We start from the raw sequence: 17,029 nt of genomic DNA, 5'->3' as shown, positions 1-17,029 counted from the left end.
TGGCCATATGTTGGAATCTGGGGTTATTTTCCATCTCCAAGAGAGCTGCTTAGAGTTTCTAAAGCTCTGCAGCAGGTGGCTGAGGCTTAGGACAGTGGCTAGCCAGAGGGGAGTGTAGCCAGGTGAGAGATCCCCAACCTTGGAATTAAGAATGTCTCTGGGGATCCTATAAAGTATCCCAAGAGCTTTATATGCCTGCCAGGCCCAGAGAGCCCAATGTCAGTATCAGTCAAGTTCAGAACTTTTCTGTCCCTTCCCCTTTGCTTTCATCCCTCTCTTCTGCTTCGGCTCTGAGTCAGGAATTATAGTTAGCAAACTGGTGTAGAAAACTAGGCTTCTGAAAGCATAAAGGAGGAAAACAGAAAAGAAATCGCACCCCACCTCAACATCCTTGGGAAAGGGAAGTGGCTGTAACTTTGAATAAAGTTGTTGTTTTTTATACTGGACTAGACCTAGTTATTTAGCAGAGATTCTTTTATTACCCGAAAGTTGCCAGGCAAGGAATGAGACGTGCCTCGAGTTTTATCTGGGGGAAAAGGAAGCACCAGAGACCAGAATAAAATTAAATGGACAATTTATATTGTTTTAGGATTATTTCTCATAAAAGTCTGCTTGTTGAAGGTACTGATTATATATTCAGACCTTACTTATTAATTTCCTTCCTTTTATACATTTAGGTTTGATTGCTGAGGCATTGTAAATAATGTCAGACTAGCCTTATATACATTTCTATCATTATGTTTTGGATCATTAGAGATTTGCTTACAGAAGGGGAATACTCATATATCAATATTGGCAAGTTGCTTTTCAAAAGGGTTTAGATGCTCTCCACTACTGTCTTTGCATGAATGTTTCAGATACAAAGAAGTTTTAAAAAAATACTGACTTAAGAACAGTATTTGATTTTATAACATCTATGGAAGGGTTGACTATAAAAGGAGACAATCCCCACTATTCAACTGTACTAAAGAACAGTATTTGATTTTATAACATCTATGGAAGGGTTGACTATAAAAGGAGACAATCCCCACTATTCAACTGTACTAATCAGATGTTAAAAAATTATTCTGAGGGTATCTGTTTTGTAGACTGTAAACTCTATGGAATTTTCTCTATGAATTATAAAATACCACTTTATGTGGGAGAAGTCTGCACAAAAATGTTTCAATCAGTCATTAATTTTAAAGCACATTAAATTTGGAGATAAAAACATCTAGACTAATTTGTTTTAAGTATTAAAAAACGAACAGCTCTTTCCAGCCGGCGCCAAGCCATGGGTTGCCATGATCTCACCAGGCATGAGCTCCTGTGAATATACTTTCAATACACGGAGATGTGCAGGCAAGGGGCAAGGTCAAGGAGCTGCGCCCCCACCGTGGGCCCCGTGCGGAGCAGTCAACTCAAATGGAGACACAAGAGAGAGAAGCAGGCTCTCACGGGTTCCCGATGGCAGGCAATTTTCCTTTTCCTTTTTCATATGTTTCTTGCTTCTCTTTATTAGTTTATACCCAACTGCTCACATCTCTAAGGACTGTAACATATTTTGCATTTTTTTAAACCTTATACAATTGGTGTCAACACTGTGTATATCTTATATGGTTTTCTTAATTTTATTCCACCATTTGTTTTTGACTTTCATTCTAGTGGTCCTAGGTTATTCATTCTCAGGCTACGGTTTTATACTTACTACATACATTTACCAGAATTTATGACTCCTCCTTCTGATGAGCGGTTTGCTGTCCTTACCAGCTGATTGTCACTTAGACATGCTTTGGTAAATGCCACGTATTGTTGCATCAGGGCCAGGGCAGCTGGGAGAGGATCGGTGACATGGGGCACTACTACTTTCCTTTTCCTCAACTGTAGTCCTGAAGGGAGCCAGGATGGGAGGAGGGACCTTTTAACCATCCGTCTCCTTTCTGCTTACAGCTCCTGTGCCCTGGGGAGGGCCTGGGACCTAGTGAGCATCACTGAACCAGGCAGAGGTGGAGTCTTGCACACGTAACTGCAGGTGTTGATTGGGCCTCAAGGCAGAGGACAGAATCAGCACCACCCAGAGCTGCAGTGGTGTCCTCAGTCCCAGGGGGCTCAGACACACCCTACGCCCTGCCCCCATGCCACCCAACAGGGTATTTTCCCTCTTGCTTTTTTGTTAGACACAATGTGTAAACACAACACAGAAAACAGCACGGATCCTCTTGGACCTTAAAAAACAGCAAGGAAGGAAGAAGTTCCAGATTTTTTTTTTTTAAAGTACAAGACATATTAGTGCCCAGGCCAAGGGTGTGGATGGCAGACCATAGTCAACAGAGCTGGACTAGAGGCTCATTCCCTCTCCCCAGAGCCTGGCCAACCCCAGGGAGCCCTCCACCGGCGGCCAGTGCATACAGGCAGAATGCTGACCAAGGGAACCCTCTGCCACAATGAGCCTTCCCCACTCGGGGAGAAGGGCCATAGGTGCTCTGTCAGTTACAGTCTGCTCAAGCCATGTTGAAAGATCCTGTGGGAACACTGACAAGACAGCACTTGGCTTGCTAGACAGGAAAGGATCTGATGGGCAACTCCAGTTTGGTCTTGAAAAAATGAGTAGAAGTGTCCCAGGTAGACTGAGGGATCAAGCATGGAGTAGAGACCGTTTGGGGTTCAGAGGACTCTAGATTCAGTGCCATGGAGTGTGACTTATCTAAATGGTAATGTGCCACTGAAAGGTTTTTGAGCCCTGGCTGGTTTTGCTCAGTGGTTAGAGTGTAGGCCTGTGGACCGAAGGGTCATGGGTTTGATCTCTAGTCAAGGGCATGTACCTCGGTTGCAGGTTCGATCCCTCACCCTGGGACACGGGTGAGAGGCAACCGATTGATGTCTGTCTTACATAGATATTTCTCTCTCCCCTCCTTCCTTCCACTCTATCTAAAAAATCAATGGAAAAAAATATCCATGGTGAGGATTAAAAAGAAAAAATAATAAAATAAAATATGTTTTCGGCCTCTGAGCCACACAGTCAAATGTGTTTTAGAAAGGCCTCAGTCAGAGAGATGTGTAGGGAGCAGGGGGCACATGGGATCCTGCAGAAACTCTGGGAAGAGTGGGGTTGAACAGACTAAGTCATGACCTCTAAGCCTTGGTTACTTAATTTGTAAAATAGGATATTCTCTACTTCATGGTGAGAGAATATGTGCATTTGAGGTACCATTAAATAACCAAATACAAGACCTGGATTTAGAAGTTCAGCTGAATCAGATGTTGGACAGAAATGGTACTGGCTTTGAGGTCTTCAAAGCTTTCAGATATCCAACCTTTCCCTCATCTATAAAACGTGGCCATCAATCTCCACCTCACAGAATTGAAAAGATTAAATGAAAGAATGCCCCTAGCCCAGGCCTGATCTGGAATACCATCTGAATCCCTAACTGGTTTCCTGTTTGAATTCTGGATGCCCAGTGACCCATTCTCCTCAACCAGCCAGAGGAATCCTTATAAGTTATTCCCTGCTTGGGACCCTCTAATAATATTCCTTTGCACAAAGGATAAATCCTGAATGCCCTTAGGTGGCATGGTAGGCCCTGCCCAGTCAGCTCCTCTCTACTGGTCTAGTGGAAATGCAATTTAGCAGGACAGTTTGGAGGCTAAGAACCCAGGTTGTGACTGCAGATCCTTAAGTGGGATGTTTAACCTCTTTGTGCTTTCTGTGAAATGAGGATAATACTGGTATAGAATTACTATGAATATTGAGTTAATATACATATAGCAGTAAGCACAATGTCTCACATTTAATAAGTGCTAGCTAGTTATTTAAGCACTTAAGGACAATGATTTTTGTTTTATTTAATTCTGTATCCACGATGTCTAGAATATAGAGTAAGTATATAATATATATTTTTGAATGAATGAAAAAAAAACCCTAATAATACATTAGTATCTCCCTTGCCTTTGACTTTAATGAAACTTTGAAAAGTCTACCATGAAATAATATATTCTGAAATCTTAAGCCTAACTAAACACTTCTCATTAGGATGAAGAATTAGAAACAACGTTGAGCATTATGTTATCTAGAACAAAACATGCCAGGACTTATAAGATTAATTAAAAACTAAATGTAGTACATTTTGAGATAATCTGACAAAGGACCATGTAATAAAGGGACACTGTTGACTATTTTATTGTTATCCACATAGACATTGGTACTTATAACACACGGATTGGATTAAGTTGGGAAATTATGTGGGTGTGAACGACAATTGAATCACTGAGAATTACAATACTTTGCCTTACTGTAAAAAGAGGAACATTATTTCTTCAAATAAGATCATTTACGTTTAATACTAGCTTGCTTTTTAAGGTAGCAAAAGCTCTCTAAAGGAGGTTATCATAAAGTTAATTATATACAGGTAATTCTTAACATCTATGAATAGACAATTTAGGATTTTTTAAAAAATGATGAACATGGAGAAAAATTATTATATTGTCCTAAACTATTGAGTAGATGTTAAGAGAAATAACTGGAATAGTTAGGCTGACCAGACAGTCAGTTCTTCAATCCCACACCTAGAAGTCCTTCTACATTTGCAATGATCTCTCTGGAAACTAAGGTTAGTGCCTAAGTAGTCTGTTTTCTGATGATTCTTGAAACACTGGTCTGGTTCTACTTCACCGACAGCTTTGGGTGGCAAATTCCAGCTGCCTTTTCATATACTAATACTCCCTTTAAAAACTGTGATCGTCTCTATGACTGTGGACACTGATTCTGCTTTCAAATGATAAGTTAAGGTTGAGTTGATAACCCAGTGTAGAGAGAACACCACCTGCAGGGTCACCTACAAAACTGAAATGATGCAACTTCCTCCCCCACCTAAAGAGTTATATGACTGACTGTTCCCATTTTGCATCTCGTGACCACTCATATTCCCATTGCGAGTAAATGTCTCAGCACTGAATTCTGTGGGTCTCGGCAGACGTCATAAGAAGTTCCTACCTGGACCAGGCTATATCCTGTGCGCTGGACCAGTGCGCGAAGGGCTGCTTCCTTCTGGGTGCCGCTCAATCCATCCCCGGATTTGTGATTTGATTCCATTGAGAGTGATTATCAGCAAAAAATCAGGTTAATTAGGGTTGCTCACTGAAACCAAATTTAAGATAAATTAAGTAAATTGCTGTTGCCAAGTCCAAACTTGTCCTTCTCATGAAGGACATATTTAGGAAACATTCTCTGCAAATGAGACATCAGGTTAGAGCAACTAACAGCCACAAACAAACAAGGCCAGTTACATATCCTCATTAAGGAAGAGATTTTAAAAAATGTTCAATTTTAGCTGAAATTTAAAAGTAAAAAAATGAGTAGTATCCCGTCTCCAATTAGAATGCAGATCAGTAATTCTCAATTCAGTGACCTGCGAACGTCACCAAATGCTCAGATACAAATTAGCTCTTGTCAATTAAAATAATATGCAGAATGGTCCTTACAGATGTGGGAAGGAGGACACTATTACTAAATCAGTCAACTAGAATAAGGTATCAGGATCCTGAGAGTGTTAGCTTCATTTATCTATTCTATGTATTTAACTAAGACATTGATCTACTTGCTAGAGGCCCGGTGCACAAATTTGTGCACGGGTGTGGTCCCTCGGCCTGGCCGGTGATCAGGCCAATCGGGGCCCATCAGGGCCAGCTGGCCAGGGGGAGGGACCACAGGAGGTTGGCCAGCTGCGGGGAGGGACCATGGGAGATTGGTCAGCCACGGGAGGTTGGCTGTGGGAGTACACTGACCACCAGGGGGCAGCTCCTGCATTGAGAGTCTGCCCCCTGGTGGTCAGTGTGTCATCATAGCGACTGGTCAACCAGTCGACCGGTTGTTTGGTGGACTGGTCGTAATGGTCGCTTAGGCTTTTATACACTGAGTGGCCAGATTATTATGATCTCTGAACGCATAATAATCTGGCCACTCAGTGTATTTGTATCTCAAATGGGTACCAAAAGTATTCTAGACTTTTGCTGGAGATCAACCACCTATTTGCCCTGAGCTTTCTATCAGCCAGTGCAAAGGGGAAAACTGATCAGGTGCACGATTTATAGTATCTTTGATATCAAATAAATGAGGTACTCAAGAGAAGTACACTGAGTGGCCAGATTATTATGCGTTCAGAGAACATAATAATCTGGCCACTCAGTGTATATTATATATAGATTCTCCAAAGATAAATTGCAGAACAGAATGCACTGGGGGCAAATACAGAAATCCTCTTGCAAACTACTTTATGTAATAAAAATGTCACCTGGGTTTTAACAAAACAAGAATAATAGATTCTTTTGAGTGATGTTGAAAGGGCTTGCTAACATCTGGATCATGTACCACACAGACCACTCAGTAGAGGATATAAAGCCCTTTGTAAAAATCTAAGAAACTATGAAAGTTTATATATGTCCGGGTTTATGTAGATATGAAGGTGCAATTTGAGCGTTTTATTGCCTATGCTTTCTGTTTGGGTACAGATTTGAACCCATTTCAAATGTGATAGTTGCTGCGATTCACAGGTTTCCAAGGCAAGGGTATGGCCATGCTGAAGGTCCCTGCTATAGTGGTGTGAGGTTCTGAAGTCTCCCACGTGCATAATCGGAGTGCACCTGCTGGGTTAGAGCGTGAATGGCTCCGTGAAGGTTCTGTGCTGGGTTTCCACTCTGCTTAATGTGCTCTGTCAACCAAGACAGTGGAAACATGTTTTATGATGGGTTGAACCAAATGCAAATCTAATGTATTTGACTCTGGGCCCTTTAACATTTTTTTTTTTCTGTTCTGCGTATTGAGATAACCTGTGCTGATTTTGGTTGTCATGAAAAATTCCGAAAGAAAAAAGAATAAAATAAAAATTCAGAATGAATGAACCATTAATGATATAGAAAACTGGGCCAAAAATTAGGTGACAAAAAAAGATGAAGAACCTGAGGTGATCATTTCAGTAAAATGTAGAATTAAAATATCAAAATAATAGAATTAAAAAATGCCCAAACTAATAGACGAGCATCATTTAGAAAGCAACATTTTCAATAAAGTTAAGAAAACCAAAGGAAAGAAATAACGAGATTCCAGAAAGATAATACCCATTAGCTGTTATAGGGACAGACAGTTTTATGCTCTTCACAGAAGCATGGCCATGCTCGCTTTTGCCCTTTCTAATAATTCTTGCTTGCTTCTGACCCAGGTCAATTAATTCAGTCTTCACTCATTCACTCTCGTTAGGCGTATTTTATTAGTGCTGTCTGTATGTCAGCCCCATTCCCTGCCCAGTTTTAGGGCATTGAGTTTTATGGGCAGTAGGCTAACATACCCGTTTCTGTATCTGTACTTTGCAAAATGTAGTGATTTAAAAAGAAAAATCCTAACTTCATACCTTGGCTACAACAAATTAAAGGGAACCTTTATGAATGACAGTGGTGATTTGGTATATGTGTAGCAATCCAGGGAGGGACACGTCGCTTTATAGCCACATTTATAGTATAAATGCTCTTTCTCTGGACACTACAAGGTAGGGGGAAACAAGACCTGTTTTCACTCTATAATCCCAACCTGCTGGTGAATACAGTCATAGAACCTCTACAAAAAATATAAATCCTCTTAAAAACATAAAACTACAAAAAAGATTTTGAAGACATATAAAGAAAATTAGCCTTTAAGACAAAATCGAATGCTTGCCCTGTTCCCAAATGTTACTAAAATTGTTGTTTTTTTTTCATCGGGACACTCTCAAACTCTTCCACAGTGCTGAATTTAACCTGCAAAAGCAAGGAGGCCATAAATGGACTTGGGGTCTGGTGAGGTTAGTCATGAGTGTCTTACAGATGTTTGCAGGCAAAGTCTGTTGTTTTTTGGCCAACTTGTAGATTTTTCCTTTGCTGAACTTCATCTTTTCATCAAAAGATAACAGTTCATGGCGAAACAAGTTTTATTTACACCTATCTTTAGTTTTGGTTAATAATTAGCAAAGGGGATCAAAGATATTTTACATCAGAAAGGCCTTTTGATTACATAATAGATTCACTCTGAAACTATTAAGAGACTCTGTATGGCATCTTAATATAATATCAAGTTATTGGAAATCGGAACATTGAAATAAAATTCAGAATCTGCTGTAAGAGAAACTTGATCTTCAAAAACAACTCACTCTCCCAACATTGAACCTGAATCCCAGGTAAATATTTTTTTAGGCAAGTCACACTTTTGTTTCAAAAATTGGTCAATTTGAAACAAAGGTTTTGCAATATGTTATCTAATTTAGCACCTTGTGAATTCTTCAGATCTAAGGCAAACTGCATTTTACAGATAGTTCCTGATGTAATTTATTGAGGCAATAGATCCAAAACCTATATATAGCAGGCTTTAAGACCATTGGAGCTAAAGGAAAGCATTCATGACTACTGGTCACTATTCATTCAAAAATTATTTACTGAGTACCTACTATCATCCAAGCATTTTTTGAGACACAGGGCTATAACAAAGAACAACACAAACCCCTCTCTCCCTAAAACCTCAGCTTTATAGTAGTTGATGGAGTTGTAAAGTGGTTATGACAATAAATAAATTAATGATATATACAGTGTGCTTATGATAATTTCTGTGGACAAAAGAATAAAAAGTGGAAGAGGAATATAAAGTGAAATATGAAGTGAGGGGGGATGACATTTTTAGATAGTGTGGTCTAGATAGAGTGAATTTGGGAAGAGAACTGGGTGACGTGAGGGATATTTGGGAGAGAGTATTCAAGGCAGTGGGCCTGGCAAGGGCAGAGGCTTGCTGGTGAAATAGCGAGGAGGCCCATGTGGAGATGATGAAGCTGAGTGAGTGAGGAGAGAAGTGGGAGTTGGGGTTTGGGAGATAATGGTGGACCAGGCCATGTAGGACCTTCGATATCATGAGAAGGGCTTTGGATTTTGCTCTGAGAAGTGAAGCCAGACAATCGACAAGATTTTACTTAAGTTTTAACAGAATCACTGTAACTGTTGAGAGAACATTGAAGGGAGTCAAGTGGCACTGGGACTGAGGTGAGGAAAAGGAGGTGAGTAATGCAAACACTGGGTCTGGTCCTGTTTTTATTTAAAAATTTGCTAGTTTAAATTATAAGTTTTTAAAAAATATTACAGCCTGGCCGGCATGGCTCAGTGGTTGAGCATCGATTTATGAACTAGGAGGTCACGGTTTGATTCCTGGTCAGGTCTCATGCCCAGGTTGTGGGCTCGATCCCCAGTGTGGGGTTTCCAGGAGGCAGCTGATCAATGATTCTCTCTCATCATTGATGTTTCTATCTCTCTTTCCCTCTGCCTTCCTCTCTGAAATCAATACAAACATATTTTTAAAATATTACTACATTAAAATGCCATTTGTCTTGATTACTGAATTTTGGTATTTCTTAAATTTTACATTCAAGGTGTTGCCTCACTCCCCTCACTCAAGTTGGCAGGGGAGTGAAGGGGAGAAGCAGGGAGACCAGTTAAAAATTATTGCAACATCTAGGCAAGAGATAATAGTGGCTTGGACTAGAGTGGTGATAAGCGGGAGGGGTGATGAAAAATGGTCAAATCTTGGATATAGTTTACAGATGAATGCGTTGTGAGAAAAAATGAGGAGTCATGGTTGACATCCCAATTTTTGGCCTAGACACCTGGAAGAACAGAGTTGTCATTAACTGAGTTTGGGAGCAGCAAGTTCATGGAAGAAGAGCAGGAATCAGCTGTAGGCACGTTGATTTTGAGATGCCATTAGATAGCCATTAGTAGAGAGGTTGAGTGGACAGTTAGATATATGAGTCTGAATTTTACGGGAGAGTTCCAGACAGGACATATTGATTTGTAAGCTATTTACATAGAGCTATTTAGGCTGTAAAATTGGATGAGGTCATCTAAGGCCTGAGTGTAGAAAACAGGTCCAAGGACTGATCTCGGGGGCACTCCAGCTTTTGGAAGTCAGGGAGACAAGGAGGAACTAGCAAAGGAGAATGGGATGGGACAGCCAGAAAGGTAGGACAAGAACCAGGTGAGTAAGGTGCATTGGAAGCCAAGTGAAGAAAGGATTTGGGGGAACAATTGAGTGATCAGGTGTGCTAATCCTGCTAAGTCATGTAAGATGAAGCCCGAATAGGAACATAGATCCCAGAGCAGGACATACTGGGTTCAAATCCTCATTCTGACTCTTACTGTGTATTCTGGGACAGTTCCTTCCCCTCTTGGTGTCTCAGTGTCCTCGGCTGAGGAGGTAATGGTATTTCTTGGAAGGTCATTGTATTGCATGAGTAAATATATTGAATGGACTTTGGAAGATTTCCTGGTATACAGTAAGTGCTAGCCATAGGTATATAAAATATAAAAAGGAAAAATAGAGATCACCAAGCACCTCAGCTTCTCAATTCAGAGATTCTTCAGTAAAAAATTCCACTGATTGGTGGAACAACACTGTTATCTGGGTGAGAGTGGCTGAGAGGAGAAAGGGGCAAAGGAATGAAAGTTGGATGGAGTAAGGTCACAGGCAATATTACAGAAAATAATCAGGACACCACCCCACCCCTACCCAAGCATCAGTTTCCTCAGTTGTGACTTGGCTAACCAGCAGACTGTGAACAATGCTGCTGTGAAGATCAAATGAGAAAACACCCATGGAGTGTTTACTTTAGGACTAGCCTACACAAGCATGTCGACATGACATGACATGACTTACTATTGTTACTACAAAAATGATGTTGGAGGAGAAAAGCAGTGGAGGAATATCAAGGTGATCCCAGAAAGGGCCTGCAGGAGATGACAGCACTTCCTTGTATAATTTTCTTTCTTCTCCTTCTTCCTTAAGTTCACTCTGAAAATGGCCTGAGGGCAGGGCTAATGCTATGAAAAACCTGGGGGTCTCCTCTAGCTCTGCTAATTTTCATTAATTAGTGATCAGTGTCTCCCCATCCTCTAAGACAGTGCTTTTTTTTCTTAGCAAAGGAATATTTTGTTCAAATCTATACTCACCACCATGGGTGCTATATAAAAATGTTCCCATCTTTTTTTTCTTCTGCTTTTATCCAAGGGAAACTCTCTGAGCCTCAGTTTCCTTACATATAAAATTAGGGTGATAATAGTGTCTACTTCACAGGGTTAGTATGAGGATTAAATATGAATACATTTAAAATACTTAAAGTGGTTCCTGGTATTTAATAACTTCCCAAAAAGTGTTGGCTATTATTTTAATTATGATTCTAATTAATCTCTAATTCCAAGGTGTAGAATTACTTGCAGGGAAGGGAGGATCAAGTCCCAAGTCCTTGGCATGATACCCTGTTTCTTCAGGGCTAGATCCGAGAATCCCTTCCAGTGTCATTCATATGCCCTGGGGATTACCATCCTTTCTGATCATTTAGGGCTCTCTCCTTGGGATGACCTTCCCTTCCTTCCTCACATCTCCTCCCTCCACTGTATTAGCCCTACTGATTCTTCTAGACTTGATTGCAATGTAACTTACATTTATTTCTATGTTTACTATTAGAAGGGTTGGGAATTTATTTAGAAGTTTGGTTGCTTTTGTGACCAGAAATATGCTGTGGGAATTTACAGCTCTTCTTTATATCCATTAGCCTGTGGTAAAATTGGTTCCATTGTAAGTCATTTTGTGTAAAGTCACAGTTTCTAAGAACCTAGCCATGATGTTAAGTGAGGACTTACTATACTGATCTTTGTTTGCCCAGAAGGCTTAGTCTGACATATGTTAAGTGCTCAATAAATACTTGTGGAAGAAAAAGGAGACTCTGGATCAGCATTTTAGAAATTACAGTAAAATGAATCTGCATCTGATCTCCTAATACTTAGTATTCTTGTTATAGTCACTTCCGCAAAATCCTATCCTGGAATAACTTGCTTTATGTGAGAAAGTGATTTGAAAGGTTTCTCTGCATTTACGAATATGTGTGTGAGAGACAGAAGAGTAAAATTTTAGGAAAGCAAAGAGATTGAAAAATAGAGTTGACATTTGCATTTCCTTTTTTCCTTCTTAACATGTTTTTGGTTTTATAGTTGCAACTTTAGTGGCTATGTGGTCAAGAAAAAGAAGGAGCTAGAAGTTATGGGGGGTTCATAATTTCTGCCTTCCTGAAATCACAGGTGGAGCGAAATGAACAGCTCACCTCGGCACTTGATTGAGAACGCTCAGAAATTTCCAGAGTTCACTGTTGGGCAAGGTCAGAGCTACTGTTGCTGACATTTGACCCTGAGGCCCTAAGGGACCAGTGGGTCCTGGCTCAGGGTGTCAGGGAAACAGAGATAAGAAGAAAGCTGGAAGAGAGAATCAGGTGGGAGGCTTTTTAAATCCAACATTTCCAAATCTAGACCCATCTGGGGGATACCATGTGCTGCTCTGTAATTGTAACCCTGATCTCTGAAGAGGAAAAGCACCTTTTTTTGTCCATAAATATTGGTCCCACACAGAGAACTAAGTTGTAGAAGGGAAAGGGGAGAGGATTTTGAGTGACATTTGTTATGTAGATTTGCCTGAAGTTATGGCAATGCTGACAGATTTTCGTGCCTTAGTGGAACCCAAGTTGGCAGCTAGGGAAATAGAAAAAGTGGAAAAACAAGTTTTTGTATTTTTTAAAAAAATCTCTCAACTTAGTAAATTGAGCAAAACATGAGACAAAGGTAAGAGAAGTCCATGATGGAAAAGCACACCTAAAGAGTGAAGAAGCTCTAACCGGTTTGGCTAGTGGATAGAGCGTTGGCCTGTGGACTGAAGGGTCCCAGGTTTGATTCCGGTCAAGAGCATGTACCTTGGTTGCGGGCACATCCCCAGTAGGGAGTGTGTAGGAGGCAGCTGATTGATGTTTCTCTCTCATTGATGTTTCTATACCTCTCCCTTCCTCTCTGTAAAAAATCAATAAAATATATTAAAAAATAAGTGAAGAAAGAATTGTTTGGAAAAGCCAAGCAGAATTGGTAATTGTGAATGACAGAGAAGAACACAAAGAAGCTGAAGGATGAAGACAGAGAGCTGGAGTTAGATCTCGTGGTTAAAAATTAAATGAAGTAATTATTCTTAACTTTAACCAAAAGGTCAACACACATTAATGTAATATCCACTACATATCAGGCACTGCACAAGATAATTTAGAGTTAGGAAGTGAAGTAACTTTGTTAATATTATAGTTTCTATCTTATTTATTTCATTTGATTATTTTTTCTACAGAGGATAAATAGGGAAACTGAATGGGAAGAAAGACTGTTTCTTCTTTAAAATATGTTTTTATTGATTTTAGAGAGAGAGGAAGGGAGAGGGAGAGAGAAAGAGAGAGAAACTTTAATGTGAGAGAGAAACATTGATCAGTCCAGGGACTGAAATCACAACCTGATTATGTGAGCTGATGGGAATCGAACCAGCAACTTTTCGGTGCACAGGATGATGCTCAACCAACTTAGCCACACTGGCTAGGGCAGAAAGACCGTTTCTGACGCTGTAAGCAGAGGAGAGGTGTTCTTTTGTAACTGAGCAGGGAGAAGTTAGGGCTTGCACTAGCGATGTGCCCCATACACACTGCAAATTGACGTTTGCCATTGGGACCTCTCCAAACCAAACCCAGTCTTTCCCAATGTGTTATTCTTCACTGACGTTGCATGATGTAGGCTGAACATAACTCTTATGCAACATGCATAAAACCAACAAGTGGTTTTATCATGAATTTGAGCCTTCTAATATCTCCTGGGAATTTTACATGGAAGGAGTTCCAGATTGTATTGAAATGGTTTGTGAAGGATTTATGACCTAAGTTACACACTTGCCTAAATGGCGCTGAGAAAATATTACTTCGCATTACTTGATAAAGAAGTATTAGTTAGCTCTATTATTCTCTTTAGAAAAATGTTTGCCATTGGTCTTGATCTTATTTTGGAAGTAAATTAATGTGACAGTTCTTTATTTGATAGTAAAATTAATGTGATAGTTCTTTATTTGATAGTAAAATTAATGTGATAGTTCTTTATTCAAAATATATGCATACATAAAATTCCAAAATGTAGCCATAAAAACATTACACAAAGTCCCAATATGTGCCATCTTATTTTTTCAAAGCAATATATATCAGCAAAAAAAGTAACCAGAATCCTTTTGTGTTATTAAAGCATTAGTAATGAATCATGAATTAATTTGGTTCTGGTCAATTTGGGCCTAGTTAAGGCCCAAAATAAAGAAATTAAATTCACAGCAGATATATTTATCCTACATTAGAAGGTTCCACAGTTTTAGGGAAGGACAGGCTTGCATTGAAATTTTAGTTCTGCCACCAGGATTTGTACTTTTGTGAGATCCTGTTTCCTATCTTAAGAAAAGAATAGGGACACTAACACCTAACTTGAAGTTTTGTTTTGTTTTAAACAAAGGATTAAATAAATAAGATCATGGATATTGGATATAAGAGCACCTAGCATAATGCTTGGTATACCAAAGGTGCTCAATAAATATTCCTTTTTTGTTCCTTATCTGTTTCTGTGGTTGACTCAGCCATCATCTGTGGTTCTCTGAATGAATGGTTATTCTCACTTCTAGCAATTGTCTGAGATGAAGAGAGATATAGTTTTGAATGCATTATCTTAACCTCTTTCATATGGCTTTAATATTTAATCTAGTTAGTTATATCTGTTTTCATTTTTTGATTAGAAAAATCCTTAAGATCCTGAGTGTGTGTGTTTGTCTCTCATGGAGCCTCTTACTGTTGTAATGTAAAATAGACACAACATAAATATTCAATGCTGAAGAAATATTTGAATAAGTAGTGGTACATTGCAGCCAATAAAAATGATGTTACGGCCCAGCCAGTGTGGCTCAGTAGTTGAGTGTCGACCTATGAACCAGGAGGTCACTGTTTGATTCCTGGTCAGAGTGCATGCCCAGGTTACAGGCTCGATCCCCAATAAGGGGCGTGCAGGAGGCAGCCAATCAATGATTCTCATCATTAATGTTTCTCTCTCTCCCTCTCCTTTCCTCTCTGAAATCAATAAAAATATTTTAAAAATGATGTTATAGTAGAATATGTAATGATTTAGATAATTTGTGAAATATAATCAAGTAGAAAAGGAAGGCTACAAAACAGAAGGCATAGTCTGATTTCATTGGTGTTAATTTTTATATTCGTAAAGACTTTGATTATAAAAGGCTAACTAGTTGTATCTAGGTGGTGGGTTAACAAATTATAGTTATTCTTATTTGGCTACTTTCAGCTTTCTAAAATATATAACTCTTACTCTAATCATTAAAAGATAAATTACATTAATAAATGAATGTCTATGATAACAAGTCATATAAAAATGATGTGATGTGGCCAAGATTCTTTTATGAGGAAACTGTATCATTTATTAGAAGACAAAACAAAAATGCTGAATATAATATAACTAAGCATTAAACTAAAGAAGCTAGGAAAAGAACAAAATAAGCTAAAGAAATTAGAATAAGTCAAAGATAAAATTAAAAAAACAAAAATCTGTAGACTTGATAAATAAATGTAAGAGCTGATTGAAAAGATTGGCAACTTAGCATGCTTCTTCTCTGGAAATCTAGACAAGGTATGAAGGAGAACTTTTTAAAATGAGAAAAAAATTAATATAAGCGCAGATTTATAGACTTTTAAAGAAAACTATTTTTATCAATAAATTGAAAAATACAGATGTAGTAGACAATTATCTAAAAAAGTATGAATTCTCAAAATTACCTCAAGGGTAAGTTAAAAATTTGAATAATAAACTATATTGAAAAACTCAATGCTCGCCTCTCAAATAACACAAGGTCCAAATGATTTTATTAGGCAAATTGTATAAATCATTTAAGAAACAAATACTTCTTTTGTTACATAAAGCCTTTTGAAGCATAGGATAAATGGAAAACTTATGAAATTATCTATAGGCTTATTTATCATATGTCTAATATAAGGCCAGACACACACATCACAAACCTAAAACTATCAACCAATATCACATGTAACTATAGATATGACCTGTATAGAACAAAGTAGCAAAATACTAACATACAATAACATGATGGGTTTATTATAAGGATGTAAAGATTATTCAATATTAGAAATTCTATTAGTTTAATTTACTTCATTGATATGGAAGAAAATACATATGATCATCCCAGTAAATGTAAAAGTGGCACTTAACAAAATTCAACCCCCACTATGGTTTAAGAAACCCAAACTCATAGTAATTTAGAAATAAAATAAAACATCTTTATATTGATAAAGAACATCTATCATAATTATGAAGCAAATATTATGCTTATTAGTCAAACATTGCAATCATGCATTTTCATTAAAAACAAATCAACTATACAAAACTATTAGAATTAATAAAAGAATACTACAAAAAGACAGTTATAAAATAAATGTTCCCTATTTAAACTGAAATAACAAACGTAAAAAATCTGAACAGTATAAAAAACAAACAAAATAAATACGAATAAACTTAATGCAAAACATCCAAAATCTATATGAAGAAAATGATAAAATTCTACTCAAGGATCTGAAAGCCTGGATAAATGTAGGAAATATATTAGTTCTTCCCAAATTATTAATCTAATGCAATACCAATTTAAGTTCTCATAAAATTATTTTGAAATTAAAAAAGTTGATTCTGAAGTTCAAAATAGATCCAGAGACATAGAAGCATGGAACAGATTGTGGAACCTCAGGGGAATGTGGGGGAGGGTGGGTGGGTGGGTAGGAGGAGATCAACCAAAGAACTTGTGTGCATATATGCATAACCCATGGACACATACAATAGGGTGGTGAAGGCCTGGGGTGGGGGGCAGGGGCGGGCTAGATTAGGTCAATGGAGGAAAAAAGGGGACATATGTAATGCTTTCAACAATAAAGTTTTTTTTTAAAATTTAAAGTTCACTTGAGAGAAAAAAAAAGTGGAATAAATGCCACAAAATGTATTAAAAATACAGAGTTATTTGGAACCATCCTAATCAAAAGTTAAAACTAAAACAGGCACAGAAATGGACAAATAGATTAATGTGATAGAAAAAAAATCTAGA

The 17,029-nt window shown here is 38.3% G+C and overlaps 1 protein-coding gene across 2 annotated transcripts in view; it reads right to left on the bottom strand.

Annotated features, from left to right (window-relative positions):
• A1CF (APOBEC1 complementation factor) overlaps positions 1-17,029 on the bottom strand; it is a 76,345-nt gene that overhangs the window by 45,844 nt on the left and 13,472 nt on the right. For both annotated transcript variants that reach the window (XM_079794125.1, XM_079794126.1), the window contains exon 2: positions 4,970-5,113. In XM_079794125.1, coding sequence (XP_079650251.1) covers positions 4,970-5,068 — 99 coding nt within the window. In that variant the 5' untranslated portion in view covers positions 5,069-5,113. The remainder of the gene's footprint in view (positions 1-4,969; positions 5,114-17,029) is intronic.

Source organism: Cnephaeus nilssonii (assembly GCF_951640355.1).
Source record: "Cnephaeus nilssonii genome assembly, chromosome: 16".
NCBI lineage: Eukaryota > Metazoa > Chordata > Mammalia > Chiroptera > Vespertilionidae > Cnephaeus > Cnephaeus nilssonii.
This window is presented reverse-complemented; position numbering and strand designations above follow the sequence as displayed.